Here is a 14,094-nt window from a genome sequence, read left to right as displayed (position 1 = left end):
TCACTGCAGCATCTTTCAATTGCATCACCAAATGCTGAGTGCCTTGTCAGAACTCAAATCTCTTTTGAAGTGCACATCTAACTGTCTGAGGAAATAGTAAAGAAAGTTAAGCTAGAAAAGTCAGCCCAATGCCAAGCACTTCTTCATTTTTTTTTAAATAATCATCCTGTGCGCCAAATTGTAAAGATATTCTACTCGATAATACTTGGACCTCTACGAGAAGCCACAAAACACACTGGAGCGAGCACTGGAAATGACTCCCCCTGCTCTCTGAACCATGAGAAGATGGGATGTAGCATGAAAACGTTTCCTGCCCAGCCACCAATTGTTCCCAGAGAAGTTGCTCTGTGTTTTGCCACTGGCCATCCAGGAGGAGCATCTGATACTGCTTGGCAGGAAACAGTCTGGCTGGCTGGGAAGGACGAGCGGGCTGACAGACAGAACCTGGTCAGGATCCATGCTTTTACCGGTGGAAGCCAAGAGATACAAGTAGCTGACTGTCTTCTGTAGTGACCCCTGTTTCTAAAAGGTCATATTAGATGAGGAATCCTTGAATCCTTTATCGTCTTTAGGGTTGTCCAAAAGTCGGTCTGGGAATAGTTTGATTAATCTCACACGGTTTATTGCAGATTATTGCATTTGTTTTTCCTGCTTCTTTGTGTCACTGTCATTGTCAGGGTGCACAAGCCTCATTTCCACAACCCCATGCGACATAGGTTGTGGAAATGCCCTTAAATTACCAATTGTATATCAGGCCTGTCAATAGTCATGTTTCCTTTGAGCTGGCAAGTGAATATGAAGCAAGCTTTTGAAGGCTGCAAAAGAGAAAGTGGAATTAGGCATATTTACAACAATTGGTATGGAGCTTCGATACATTTAGTTTGATCAAAAGTTATAGTATAGGCTACATGTCATGTCTGTCTTTTATAGACCACTAAAGACAGTAGAGGAAGTTTGCCAATTGAAACAAAACAAGTTGCCTAATCCATGTAGCTCGTCTACAAGAGAAAAATTGAGAGGTCTTTAGGAATTCCATTAGTTTAATGTGGCATGTGCAATGCTTTCCTCTCATACCACACCATACAAATGCTAATCAAATTGAGCTCATTATGGAGAAGATTTAACATGATTGTTGCATTTTAGTTTTTTGTGGTGTAGGGCTACTATACACAATGTCGCCATGTGAAAAGGTTTATACATAAAGTAAATGTAAAAATCTATGCATACTTACTCACTTAATATTGTATTTATGCTGCAAATAACTGCAGTTTTATGTGCCAGTTTAGGAGGTGTAAGATTAGTGGACCAAGGATATAATCAGTAGCCTAATATACACTCTTGATGAACAATCCTGCCTCTTCATCACTCTCAGGTCGTTCCCAACTTTGTCACGGTTTTATTTTTCATCTCTTTACTCAGTGCTCTCGGGAGAGACTTGGGGGCACACACAAAGCTAATGGGAGGACCCGAAGGAGAATTTCCAGCCCCGTGATTTGCTAATCGGGGGCTGGCTCCCTTGTCACTTCCCTCTAACCGTGGCTCCGGTTTGTGGAGCTTGCCCAGCCCTCCTGCCCGTGGACGCACCAAGTGTACCGATTGCACTCTGCGCGTTATGGTTAAAGCCCGACTTCCTTCACTCTGAAGGCTGGGCACTGGAAAGGAGGATCGGGGGCCTCGGTGTGGCTGAGAGAAGAGGCTGAAACTTCTCACATATGGCTTTTTTGTAGGACAGTTTTCATCGTCATTTGGAATTGTGGAAGGGACGTCACTAAAAATCACCTGAAGTCGCTCAAAAGTTTTATTTAATTGTCGGCGCGACCATGGAGATGCAAAGGTGGTCCACAAGGTGGAAAACGAAAAGGTGGCTTATGGATTCCACTGTAACCGCTTTCATCACGTTAACCCTGGTTCTACAAGCTACCCATGTCAGAGCAGGTAAGATTATTAGGATTAAACGCCTCGAACTTTATCTGGCCGAAAGCGGACGGAGGGTGACCGGCTGGGATAACTCGGTAACTGTGATGGAGATGTACCTGGACACATCGGTGTCACGGTAGCTTCGTGGTCATTTACATTCGTGTATTTTCACCGTTCCACAACCAGAGTAGAAACATTAAAGCGAGAATACCCCTTATTGCCACCTGTATGATTGAGCGTTATGTGGAATACACCAAACAAAAGACTTCGGTAACGTACAGTAAAACGGTAGCAAACGTATACAGTACATGTTATCAGGGGATACTTGCATAAGGTGCAAATATGTTGTGGCTTGAACACAATAATCATTATCACAGATTTGACAGCGGGCTACTTTTACGCATGAATGGAAAGCATCCTCTCAGAAGATGAAACACCTCGTCCAATTAATTTCATCCTAAGCCTCTGGTATGTGTTTATGGAGAGCAGAGCAGTGTACTCTACTTTTTAAGATTCACTTAGGCTGAAAGAAAGCTCTTTGTTTGCACTATGGTCCGCTAGGTGGATGTGGACATGGTTATTTGGGTGGATTTCATAGCCAGACGACACTGGACAGAACCTGAACTTTGATAACATGCTACTTACAGATGTGGACTTGAGCTGAAACCATAGATCCCTCAAAGACATTTCCCTGTAAGGGATTAATAAAATATATCACAAAGCCCCTGGGTGTCTGCAGTGGGCTAAGTGGTCAGGCAGGTTCACCCTATCTCCACACTGCCCTGGTCCACACTGAAGCCCAAAAGCTGGCTTGTGCAACCCCCCCAGTGCCCAGCTCTTGCCCTCAACTTTGCACTTAGATGTTTTGTCGGCTGCTGGACAAGGCTGTGTTGTGTGAGCGGTGGGAATGCTTCCCCTCTAAGTACTGAGCAGTTATTTGATGATGGTCCTTGTTGCACTTCCCTATGATTTCAGAGCCTTCAAAGAGCAGGCCTGCGTATGGGCCTAGCCTACAGCTATAATAGCTGCAAGTCACAGGGTTCAGGATTACATAGGCCTCACACCTCATTTATAGACAATTCTGCAAGGATTTATTGTTGAAAACAGATTTAGATACAGAATTAGAGACTTCATTTACCTTTTTATTTCCACTTGGGTAGGTTTGATAAGCACATAAGTAGTCAGATATCTCAACCTTTCAACCAAATATTTAGTTAAAGCAAGTAATGGCCACAATTTGATTTAATGCAGTGTTATTGTTATTAGAATTTGTACAGCACAAATCAAGTATTGTTGATTTGATTAATTTGACAACATTCTTTTTAAAGTCATTTGCTTCCTGCTAGGCTTTAACTCAGAAGATACTGATGTCACCTCTACAACACATCAACTACTGCATATTTTATCCTAAACATTCTGCTGCATTCTGTGTTCAAGGGTCTCAGTCAACCAAAACCATTTCTGTAGGGTGCCCACTCCATCTAGCAATGTACAGACACGTTTTCGCAGCCCCTGGGGCGCAGGCATGTACATTCCAGGAGACAAAGCTAGCATTTTCAGAGCCTTCTCCCTAACGTGCTAACCCGGGAACATCAGCTAATCAGCTTCTTGCTGGACCTTTGTCCTGTGTAGCTGTCACATATCCATATTCATTTGTAAATCATGAATCAAATGAACAAGCCCTTTTTCCTCCACTAATAGACCACAGCTGGAAGTTGTACAAAAACTGCAAATCATCACTCAAACTCTGAAATGTGTAGGATTACATTTAGATCTATTTCTGCAACATGGCCTGATTGGTGAAAAAAAGAAACACTAACATGCCCTGTTAGTTATATAGAGGCATACAGTAAAAGGAGTAAATGAGAGGAAAAGCAAGGGGGGGAAATGCTTTGAAAAACTGGGTTGGTCTCTGTAAAGTTTCTTTGGTATGACACCAGCATAAAGCTGTCTTGTTTTAGCCGGCAGCATAGTGGAAGTTAAAGGAAGGAGAGAGGGAGAGTGGGAGAGCGAGGAGGGGGGGATATATAGAGAGACATTCTGGCTGAAGATATTATTAGAGTCTAAGGGAGCTGCAGGTGAAAAGGTCCTCTGTTTATCTGCCAATTGTACCTTTCTGTTAAAATGTGAGAGCTGAAAATGACACAACAGGAGGGGTATTTATGGTATCAGTTTGCTCAAGTCTAACATACTAGGTGATAAAGCATGAGCTGAGACAGAGAGTTTTGTTGGCCTCTGTCCTAGAGCAGGTGTTGTTATCTCTTGGAACACACTGTTTACATCAATGTACACCCGTGAACATGATGCAGATTAGTAGATGTATGTCTTATGGTAATGTTTGACACCGCACCTTCCCTCTCAGCATGCCATTTGCATAATGATGTTCAGATGCTCTAACAACTGAACAATAGAGGCTGGCTTGACTGAACTTAGGGTTGGATAGAATGATCACTCTTTTCCAGACGTAGGTAGGTCCATCCCTTCGTGCCACCTGGGTTCTGCTGGCCTGTTTCCATATGGCCTGTTTGCTCAGCCCTGAGGGCAAACTCACACCATCTCATCAGATGCACTTTTTTAAAACCTGTGCACACTCATTTGGCAACCTTAATGGATTGGTCAGTATTGACGTTTCCTCAGCACCTCTGTGTGAGGGTCGTAGCCTGGCCAAATTGCCACATCTGGAACATATGATTCCTGGAGTTTGAACTGAAAGCAACTCTGCAGGAACTCACAATGAGGTCCTCAGTTCACTCTCCAAAGTAAGTAGCTGGTTCATCCTTACAAGCTTCAAAAAAGTTTTCTTAGTGATGGCCCTCATATGGAGCTGATTTTGCTCTCAACTTGAACTTTTCTACAATGTTTTTACATAAATGTTCTTTTATAAGCTTTTGTGTTGCTGCAGTGAGGAGCTGAACCATGTCACAGATTTCCCTTAGAAGGTCATACATCTTTTACCAACAGGTTAAGATTGCTTTTGCGAGTATATGTGTGATTGGTTTGCTTAATTCATGATATACATCTGGTCCATTGAAGGTGTATAAGGTACTTGAAGATAAGGAGACCAGATGTAGGACAAGCCCTTTTATTTGACAATTCCTTCAGGATCATTAAGTGATATTAAAAGCTTCTATTTAGCAGGAATATATTCATGTTGAAAAAGAGACTTGTCCCCAAAGCACATGCTTCTCCAAAGAGACTGGAACAGGCTCTTAATGAGCTTTTCTATGCCACAGATGGAATGTTGACCAGCGAGTGTTGAGAGCAACATCACACGTTTTTTTTAAGATCCCCCTTGTATCAAGAAGTTCAAAAAACTTTCTGAAGGATTTGACCTCTACATGCCAACCAAAACAGTGGTTTTAGAGCTGTAGGAAAATAGTTTCTGATGCTTTCAGACACCTCTGCATGCTAATTTGCCCCACAAAAACAGATTAGTGCAATTCCATGTAACAGTATTCCATTGTATTACCTGGCTTTGGTGGGATAAAGCTGCTCTCTGGACTGAATGGAGTGCCTATTTTATTTTAAGATATGGCTTTGAAGTTTTTATGTGGGGCTTCATTCATAGTGCACACAGTATGTTCTTAGCATCAAAATGTGGTCTCCCACTAACCGAAAACATTGTCAAGTATCAACCTTGTCTCAACCTTGCATCGATAATATTCTTCCAGCTACAAATAGCCTACATTACAGTAGTAAAAAAAAAAGTGCATATACTGCAGCACTTTGGTTTCTCCCTTTATTAGATTAACCAAGCTAACGGTTGATACTGTGAGGGTGTTTCGATGAAAATGCATGATTATAATCCTTTCCCAGGGGTCTCTATGGGCACCATCACCAGACAGGCTCTTTTATACAAAGTGAATCAGATTGAAAAGAATGGAAAACCCAGAGAGCCTTATCAAGGTAAACCTATCCAGGTGTTTTACTGTAAACTAGATATATGTTGGCACATTGCTCCTTGTGCTCATTGGTTGGCATTGACTGAGAAATGTCCCGTTAAATGAGCCCGTAGAACCACAGGAAGATAAGGATCCTCCCCCCCAAAAAAACTCTTTAAACATGTAATGCTCAATGGGGGGTATATTGTTCTTATCATTAATTGGGTATACCGTGTCTATGATACTGCGCTATAGTGCAATTTTAATGATCGATGGACCGGTATAGGAGGGACATAGTGAAGGTAACTGTCAAATGTTCCACAGCTTAGATGGGTTAGTCTTCCCTTTTTACGTGAATAATGCATTGACACTATCACTGCCCTTTAACAGTATAACAATATACCATATAACCAACTTACAATAACATACTTTGATACAGTATGCATGTTATTTTCAATATTGTTACCCATCAACCATTGCTATGACCTAACTCTTTTTGTATGTGTCCCCCCATCAGCAGAGCCAGTGGACGTGCTAAATGTATTAGAATTTCAAAATTACCCCGAAGGAGTGACGAAAACATCAGGACTTTGCACAAACCGAAGAGCATCAAAGCCGGACTCAGCTTACAGAGTTGCCAAGCAGGTCCAGATCAGTGCCCCCACCACGCAGTTGTTCCCTGGTAAGATCAACTTTTCATCATTAACATCTCTCATCCACTCTGTGTTTACTAGTAAGTGTGTTTCAAAGGTGTCTTTTGACAGTGGATTCTTCTTTTGATCGTGTCTTGTTAAGTAAGACTCAAGGCTGAGCAAATCTTGCTCTACCAACAGAGCTGTACGACGGCGCAAAATAATGAGTTGTGTTTTAATAAAGTGTCATACGAGACATCTATAAAGAATGAATTGAAGATGTGTGAAAGCTGTAGGTCACATCATTATAATCTTAAAGATAAGTGTTACCGTACAGTGTAATAAAACAAGTTATTACAAACAAACAAAAAGTAGTTGTCTTGTTGCATTGAATTCAATGTTATGTGACCACAATATTATTGTTATAATAGATTTATACTTTTTAACTAGTTATACTGAAGTGTCCTCTAAATACCTCTAACCCATTCACCTTGTTTGCCGCCCCTCCCCTTCTGGCCGTGCAGGAGGTGTTTTTCCTGAGGACTTCTCCATCCTGACCACAGTGCGCCCCAAATCCGGCCTCCAGTCCTTCTTGCTGTCCATTTACGATGAGCAGGGAGTCCAGCAGCTGGGTGTGGAGGTGGGACGTTCTCCTGTCTTCCTGTATGAGGATCAGACCGGCAAGCCAGCGCCGGAGGACTACCCTCTGTTCCGTACTCTCAACCTCGCTGATGGAAAGTAAGTCAAAGCTCAAACATCCACTCATGTAATATAACACTCAAACTAACCCACACACCCTCCGACTCATCGTTTAAGCTGATTCAGAAGGAATGGGTGTTGCAGCTTGCAGGGAGGGGGGTACAGTTGTTGTCTGAGATAAAAATGGATTTCACATTGTTATTGTCGGTGGAGTCATTTTGATCATCTTAAAACTTAATTTTATTTATCAGCTAAGAACACACTTTCCCTAATTTGTTCTTCTTGAAAGAAGTAAGAAAAAAACATCTTCCCATTTTTGCGCCACAGGTGCTCATGACCGGATAATCCATCCCATCATGGGTCCATGGGCAAAGAGACAGGTCAGAGACAGGGAGACACTGGATTATTTGGGCACAGCAGGGACTGCTATGGGCAACCTGACCTCATCCATGAACTCACTGCCTCTGTTATTTTAGAGAGGGGGGGGAAAGGAAGGAGGGAAAGGGGCAGTCTCAAACTTCCTTTTTTTTTACCCCTTTGGATTACCTTACCCAACCAGAAACAGCGCTCCAAACCTTTTAGCATAAACCTGATTATCTGCTCCCAGGTTCAGAAATCCCAGAACTCTCGCTCAGAGCTTCGGCTTAACTGACATGAGCCTGTGTGCATGGGCAAGAGGGGATACATTACATTACATTTTACATTACATTGCATTGCATACAAAAACAGATTGGCTGCTGGGAAATAGTGCATCACTTGACATTTATTTTATAATGTCTTCCAGTGTTATTCTACACATTGTTTCACTTGCCGAACAGGGTATGTGAGGATAGTTCAGCTTTTGAAGGTAGTCATAACCCTCACAATAGTTGTGTGACCCAAATTAACTTTCAATGAGACTTGATATGATATGTACGCAGTTATCAGAAGAAATGTGCAGATTGCAACAAAGAGAAAGTCAGCCAATATTGTGTTCATCTTGTAGAGCTGTTATGTCCCATGTGTAGTTTTGGTGACCCAGTCCCCCGTCCACACGGAGACGAAAATGAAAACGAACCGATGTCGATATCAAAAAAGCTTGAAGAAGACCCCCCGAGCATGTTTGCCATGGTTGCCTGGTTGCCCTTCTGGTTATTCTCTACGGTGGATTTAGCAACATGTAGTTCATGTAGTTCTCCATGTCTACTTGTTGCTGATGGTTGTGGAAGAGGAGCTGCAGATGTTGCACTAACATCTGTAGCATGGTCAGTAGCATCTGGAGCACGAACGATACCCTGTGTTGTTGTTGTTGTTGTTATTGTTGTTGGCGAAACGCATCAGCAATGTCGCGGGGGTGAGCAGGAGAGGTGGGGAGAGGCGGGGCTCTGATTGTTTAGGGCGTACACACAGTGCCGCAAGCGTTACGTTACCAGACCTTCCCACTTTGGGATGCGTTATCGTTTGAGGGCTCCGTTTCCGCGGTTCCGTTACGGCCTCGTATGGACGAACCGTCCATACGATAAAGAACTATAGCAGATAACACCCGTTTTGTTTCTGTGTGGACGGGGCCTAAGGAGCAGTGTTCTCTGTAGAGGATTTGAACACTTCTTGATCCAGCTCCATGCCTTCTCTAAATCTTCATTGACTGCAGCTCAGGCTGTGTACAGATCTGCAAAGCCTGAAAAGAGAGGCACAATAATGGAATTGATGAGGTTAAAAAGAGCATTATCCTTTCTTTAAAGGGAAGGGTAGGTGAAAAGGAGGATTTCTAATGAGCTGTTACAGTACAATGTATACCCTCAGAGGTTTCTAATTCAAGCTGTTCACACATGGGTTTCAAAAGATTGCATTTAAATATGCTTTTCAAAATGAAATGCTACTATTCTTCTTTTTAACATAATGCACTTCAAATGTCTTAAATCTGTCAACCTTTGCTTTGCTGCCATATAAGGTGACAAGTAATCCTTCCTGCTGTACTGCTGAGGCCAGAGAGCATTGCATGTTTATTTTCCTCCAAGCTCTATTGCCTACCCTGGAATATGTTTGTATAATCAAGCTGTGTTCAAAAGAATTGGACATTTTTCCTCTTCTGATAGCAAGATTTCCCATACAGATATATCTATATGATGTCAGAGTTACAGTCAAGCTATAAACGCTTCTTATATTGCGTATCTTGAGCTACAGTGGTGCCAGGTCTCATCATCCACCTCAGAACAATGTTTTGACTGTGTGTCTCCTGCTCTGGCAAGGCAGGCCTTCCTGGATCCTGAGACACACTTTCCACAATGTTCACCACGTCTGTCATGCCGAGTAATCCAGAAGGAGGATTAAGTTTGGAGTTTAATGAGTGTAATCCTGTGTTAAACAGGGCCAGAGTGTGGGGGCAAGAATGTGGTCCGCTGCTGCCTGGTATGCAATAGCCCTTAAGTGCAGTGGCAAATGGTCCAGAGGCAACGGAGGTGTCAGACTCACGTGTGCCCCCTGTTAACCCTTTGCATCTATGGGCGGTGTTTATCAGAATATATCCTACATACATAACTTCATGTTCCTTAGAGCATTTACCTCTGTGATGAATCACATGATACACCAGAGTTCATCTCTCCTGGACTTCTGTGTTGTGATATATCAAAGGCAGATTATAATCCTATTCAAAGTCATGATAACATTACCTAAGAATGTAATCAACCACCACAGTAATGTCCGTGAGGATTTTCATGTTTCTACCTTAACACCTGTCCCACACAGAAATAAATTGTCCTCATTTTACCGTGTCGTTTATGTTGCAACCTCTGATTTAAGTAATTACCATGCCTAAAATGTTTTACAATGCCCTATGTGCTCCTAGTAACCTAACTCTTTCGCAAATAATGAATCTACAATTATTGACCTTGGATCCTTTTGTGTCCTTGACCAGGTGGCATCGTGTGGCCATCAGTGTGGAGAAGCAGACGGTCACCATCATTGTAGACTGTAAGAAGAAGATCACCAAGCCTCTTCTCAGGAGTGACTATGGCACCATCAGCACCAACGGCATCACCGTGTTTGGCACCAGGATCATGGATGAGGACGTTTTCCAGGTAAGGTTTTTGGTGTGATTGTTAAGCTGCTTGTTGCCACCATTTCTAAGAGGACTTAGTTGTCGGTTGCGGAAACTTTAACACATGGAAGTGGTGATATTTCGACCTCAGCCATGTCTAATCGGATGCAATCTGCCACCTTTGTGCATTGTTATTGCTTGTTTGTTTGTGTTTTTCTGCAAAGCACACGTTGGCAATCAGTCAACTTCTCAGATTTCACAGATCTGTTGTTAAAGCTTCTCCTTACCTTGTAATTAGAGACACTTAGTGCCATGGGAGTTTCACGTGTAATAGGTTTACCAAAAATATGTGGCCTTGTTCAAATGTTTTCTTGGAATGGTTTAATATTATCGTTTGAATTGACATGGAGTAAAGTGGTGTCATTTTTGTATCTCTGCTATGGAAAAAGTTGTCCTTTTACTATCAAGTGCAACTGCAGTTATGTCAAATGTTATTTCAAAGATACACATTTAAAAAACATGTTATGATTCTGTCAATTAGAACATGTTTCTTGTCTCTAGAGAAGAATGAGTGCTGCTTTTACAATGAGTCAGTTGTAAGTTTGAGTCAGTTGCAAGCTTAAGGGTGTCACTGTGCCACAAGCAATCATGGTGGGGGGTCTTGTTGGACTTGTAGAGAACTGGCACCAACTATACATTAGCTCTCCCATATAGTGTGTGTTGAACACTGAAGTAAATATTTTTCTGAGCCCGGAAATTAATGTCAAAAGGTTTTTCTACTATTCTATCTCTACCTGCTTTGTTAAAAAAATAATTTTGAAAAGTAATAGATTTGAAAAATAGGCAGGAGGCAGTTATTGACTTTTAGCCATTAATGGTATGCTACACTCTCCCTTGTCCATAGACAGTGATTTGAACATAAAGTTGAGGCACAGTTTATCCAGAGGTGGAGCCTGGCGTGGGGTCAGGCAGATGTAAATAATGACAGACAATGGCTGAATGGTCACGACACTCATAGTCTCCTTTGGTGGGAAGTAAACGTCACTACGGCTGTATGAGGATTGTGTTTGCTTGAGAAGGTGCTGGTTTCTTTATTGTCAGCTGTAAAGACTGCATTGAGAAGCCACATTTGAATGATTGACGCTGCTGCTCTTGTTTTAAAGCCTTTTTTTTGGCATTCTTTGTCATCCTCCTGGGAACAAAGGGTCTGGTATATTTAAAGCCATTGTTTGTGTCCACAATCTTTTTTTTGTATAATCTCTGTGTTGCTCATTATACCATACTTTACATTTTTTTGTCTTGCATGTTTTCAGCTAGTGAGGTTATTTGGATCATGCAGGAGTTCAGAGATACATTTGGTAATATCCTACGTCAGATGCGATAATGAAAGAAATATCAATTTACTTTATAGGAAAGTGTTGTATGGTATTTGTTTGAAAATATATTTTCATCATACTGTATATAAACATTTTAAATGTTTTATGATTCGTATAATGATGCATATAAAGTCAAAAAGTGTGTTTTTTCGACTGATATCACTTAAAATGGACCTCTATTAGGAAGACATTTTCTAATCAGTTTATATCTTATTGGAGACTGTGTCATAATATTCATCAAGTTAGAGCTAGAGACTATTTAGGTGCAAGTTTTATGAGCAGATTTGCTTTCATATCTCCTGTCAGTTTGGATTAGATTTATGAAAGGGCAGTGAAACCAACATTTGTATGAAACTGTGTGTCCAGTCAGAGGTAGGCCGGTGGAAGGGCTGAAAATAGGAGCCATAAGTCAGTTAACAGGGTCTTCTCTGTGTGGTTCCTCGAACAGGTCTCCTGTCTGTTCTCTGTCCCTGCTCTCCTCAGAGATCCACAGGGCATGATGCATGCTGGGATATACCAAGGAAGGAAATACCTTGGCTTTCTGATTCTCTTTCTCACATCTATTTTTTTGTTTCAGTCTATCACGAAACATGATTAGATTACAATGCAATGTATAGCAAAATTGTAGGAATGCACAAAATGCATGGATTAAGCTCATAGCAGTGACTTTTTGATATATTCTTCAAGTGGTAGATTTTGTAATAAATTCACTTCAGTGTTAATAAAACATTTGCCCCCTTATTCAAACCCTAACTTTCGCTTTCACAAGCTGACCCACATTCTTCATAAACGTCTATTCATGCCATACCTGCCCCACGTTTGAGTAGACCACCGTCGCAAAGGGATCTGGTTTAGATGAATGGGAGTCTTTCATTTCGCTCCGCATAGTCACCCCTGCTCACCACCTCCTCCTCCCTCTCCACCCCCTCCACCTTGAGGCCTCCCTACCGTGCCAAAGCCATGAGACCGTCTATTCATGCCTCGCTGACATTACCTGTCTGAATTGAGCACACTAGTTTACATACCTATTCCCTCTATTTCTAGGAAGCACACACTCATCCGTGCACTCCTCCACACATTCAAGTGTCTTACCTTAAGGACTACATTGGGCTGAGGTGGTCTATGTCTCAGTCCCACACCACCAGTATTGCCAGAAGTTGCCTTTAAAAACAAGATAGTGATTTGTCTACTAGCCTGGATAGCTGGAAGCAAAAGAAAAATGTGAATGGTTTATAATACCATAAAACAGTCGAACGACTATATAGCGGTCTAAAATGTTATATTTTAAATGAGCTCTTCTCTGTCTATCTTCTGATCTCATGTTTTACAGAGTTGATCTTGCAACTGTCTGGTGTGGAAACTCCCTTTTGCCTTTTCTTGGTCTCTCAGTTCTCCTCTCTTGCCAGAGACACCCTACTGTATAGGCTTTGGAGAAGTGACTAATTGTTGTATAGTGCTGTCTAATTACAGTTAGCTATGGTTGGACTATAGGTTTGTTGCCCTGGGCAAAGGTACGTCAAAGGACCAATGGTGACGACCACTTGTGTTTTGATTTGTCCAGTGTGATGCCCTGCCCTCGCCCTGTAATTACAACATGTGGTTGGATTTTAGTCGAGGAAAAAACAAAAGAGCTATCTGTCACAACAAAACTAAACAGTGCTGTGTAATGACCATTCAAGACATGGAGGTGGTCTTCATGCAGCTCCTCTGTGGTTACCCCGTGCACTGCTGTAACCTTTGACCCCACTTTGAGTATTTATATCCAATGGTATCCCAAGATGAGGTCACTACAGATCGTTCGAAACAGACAGCACAGTCAAGACTGATCTTTGAGTGATAAACCAGGCCTCCATTTGAAAACTGAATGCTGCACTTATCTCAATAAAAATCCTACAGTGTATTATAATACAATGATTTATACTTTCAAATGTAATGTCTGCTCTGATAGTAAGAATTGTCATGCCCTTAAAAGTTTTTCAAAAGTTAATGATGTATTTAAATACTTGATGAGCTTCAATGGAGGTGAACTTAGGCAAAAATGCTAAACAAAACAAAGGATGTAACAGTAATGTTAGCAAATGGATTTTCACAAGTATTCACAAGTCTCACCTATTGATCTTGAACCTGCTTCCCTGTTTTAGCTTCTCTCTTTTCTTGTTGACCTCTCACACAGCGGTCATTAACACAGCCTCGTGGGTCTGTTTCTGCTGTACTATGCTATGCTGTAGCCAGGAGGGGCATATTTTAGAACGCTGGCTTTGCTCCAAGTTGCCATGGGCTTTTATCTCAGCAGTTCACAATGGAAGACAGACCCAGAGCCTCAGCATAACTATCCCCAGGTGTTTCCCAGCACAAAACATATTTTACCATCCCAGCTGCTCTCTCTAAATCCCTGCCCGTCTGTCTCTGGATCCCTCTTGGGTTGCCCCCCGAGTTCACACCGGTTTCTTACTTGCTTCATTTAGGCTTTGTGAGATTGCTCTTGTTTGTTAGGTAACTTGGCTCTTATTTTCAGCAAGAAGTTTCAAGCACACTGGAGGGAAAAACCTGTTCAGTGCCATTTCTGTCACATT

At 41.9% G+C, this 14,094-nt stretch overlaps 1 protein-coding gene across 1 annotated transcript in view; it reads left to right on the top strand.

Annotated features, from left to right (window-relative positions):
• Nucleotides 1–1,681: 1,681 nt before the first annotated feature.
• The window catches only part of LOC104954185 (collagen alpha-1(XI) chain), a gene marked incomplete at its 3' end in the record, with an annotated part of 31,609 nt that continues 19,196 nt past the window's right edge, over nt 1,682–14,094 (top strand). Inside the window, exons 1-4 of the mRNA XM_010781261.1 lie at nt 1,682–1,935; nt 6,316–6,480; nt 6,955–7,168; nt 10,023–10,185. Coding sequence (XP_010779563.1) covers nt 1,821–1,935; nt 6,316–6,480; nt 6,955–7,168; nt 10,023–10,185 — 657 coding nt within the window. The remainder of the gene's footprint in view (nt 1,936–6,315; nt 6,481–6,954; nt 7,169–10,022; nt 10,186–14,094) is intronic.

This window comes from Notothenia coriiceps, unplaced genomic scaffold, assembly GCF_000735185.1.
Source record: "Notothenia coriiceps isolate Sejong01 unplaced genomic scaffold, NC01 NC01_scaffold00022930, whole genome shotgun sequence".
Classification (NCBI taxonomy): domain Eukaryota; kingdom Metazoa; phylum Chordata; class Actinopteri; order Perciformes; family Nototheniidae; genus Notothenia; species Notothenia coriiceps.
The sequence above is the reverse complement of the archived record's forward strand: the minus strand, read 5'-3'. Positions and strand labels throughout refer to the sequence as shown.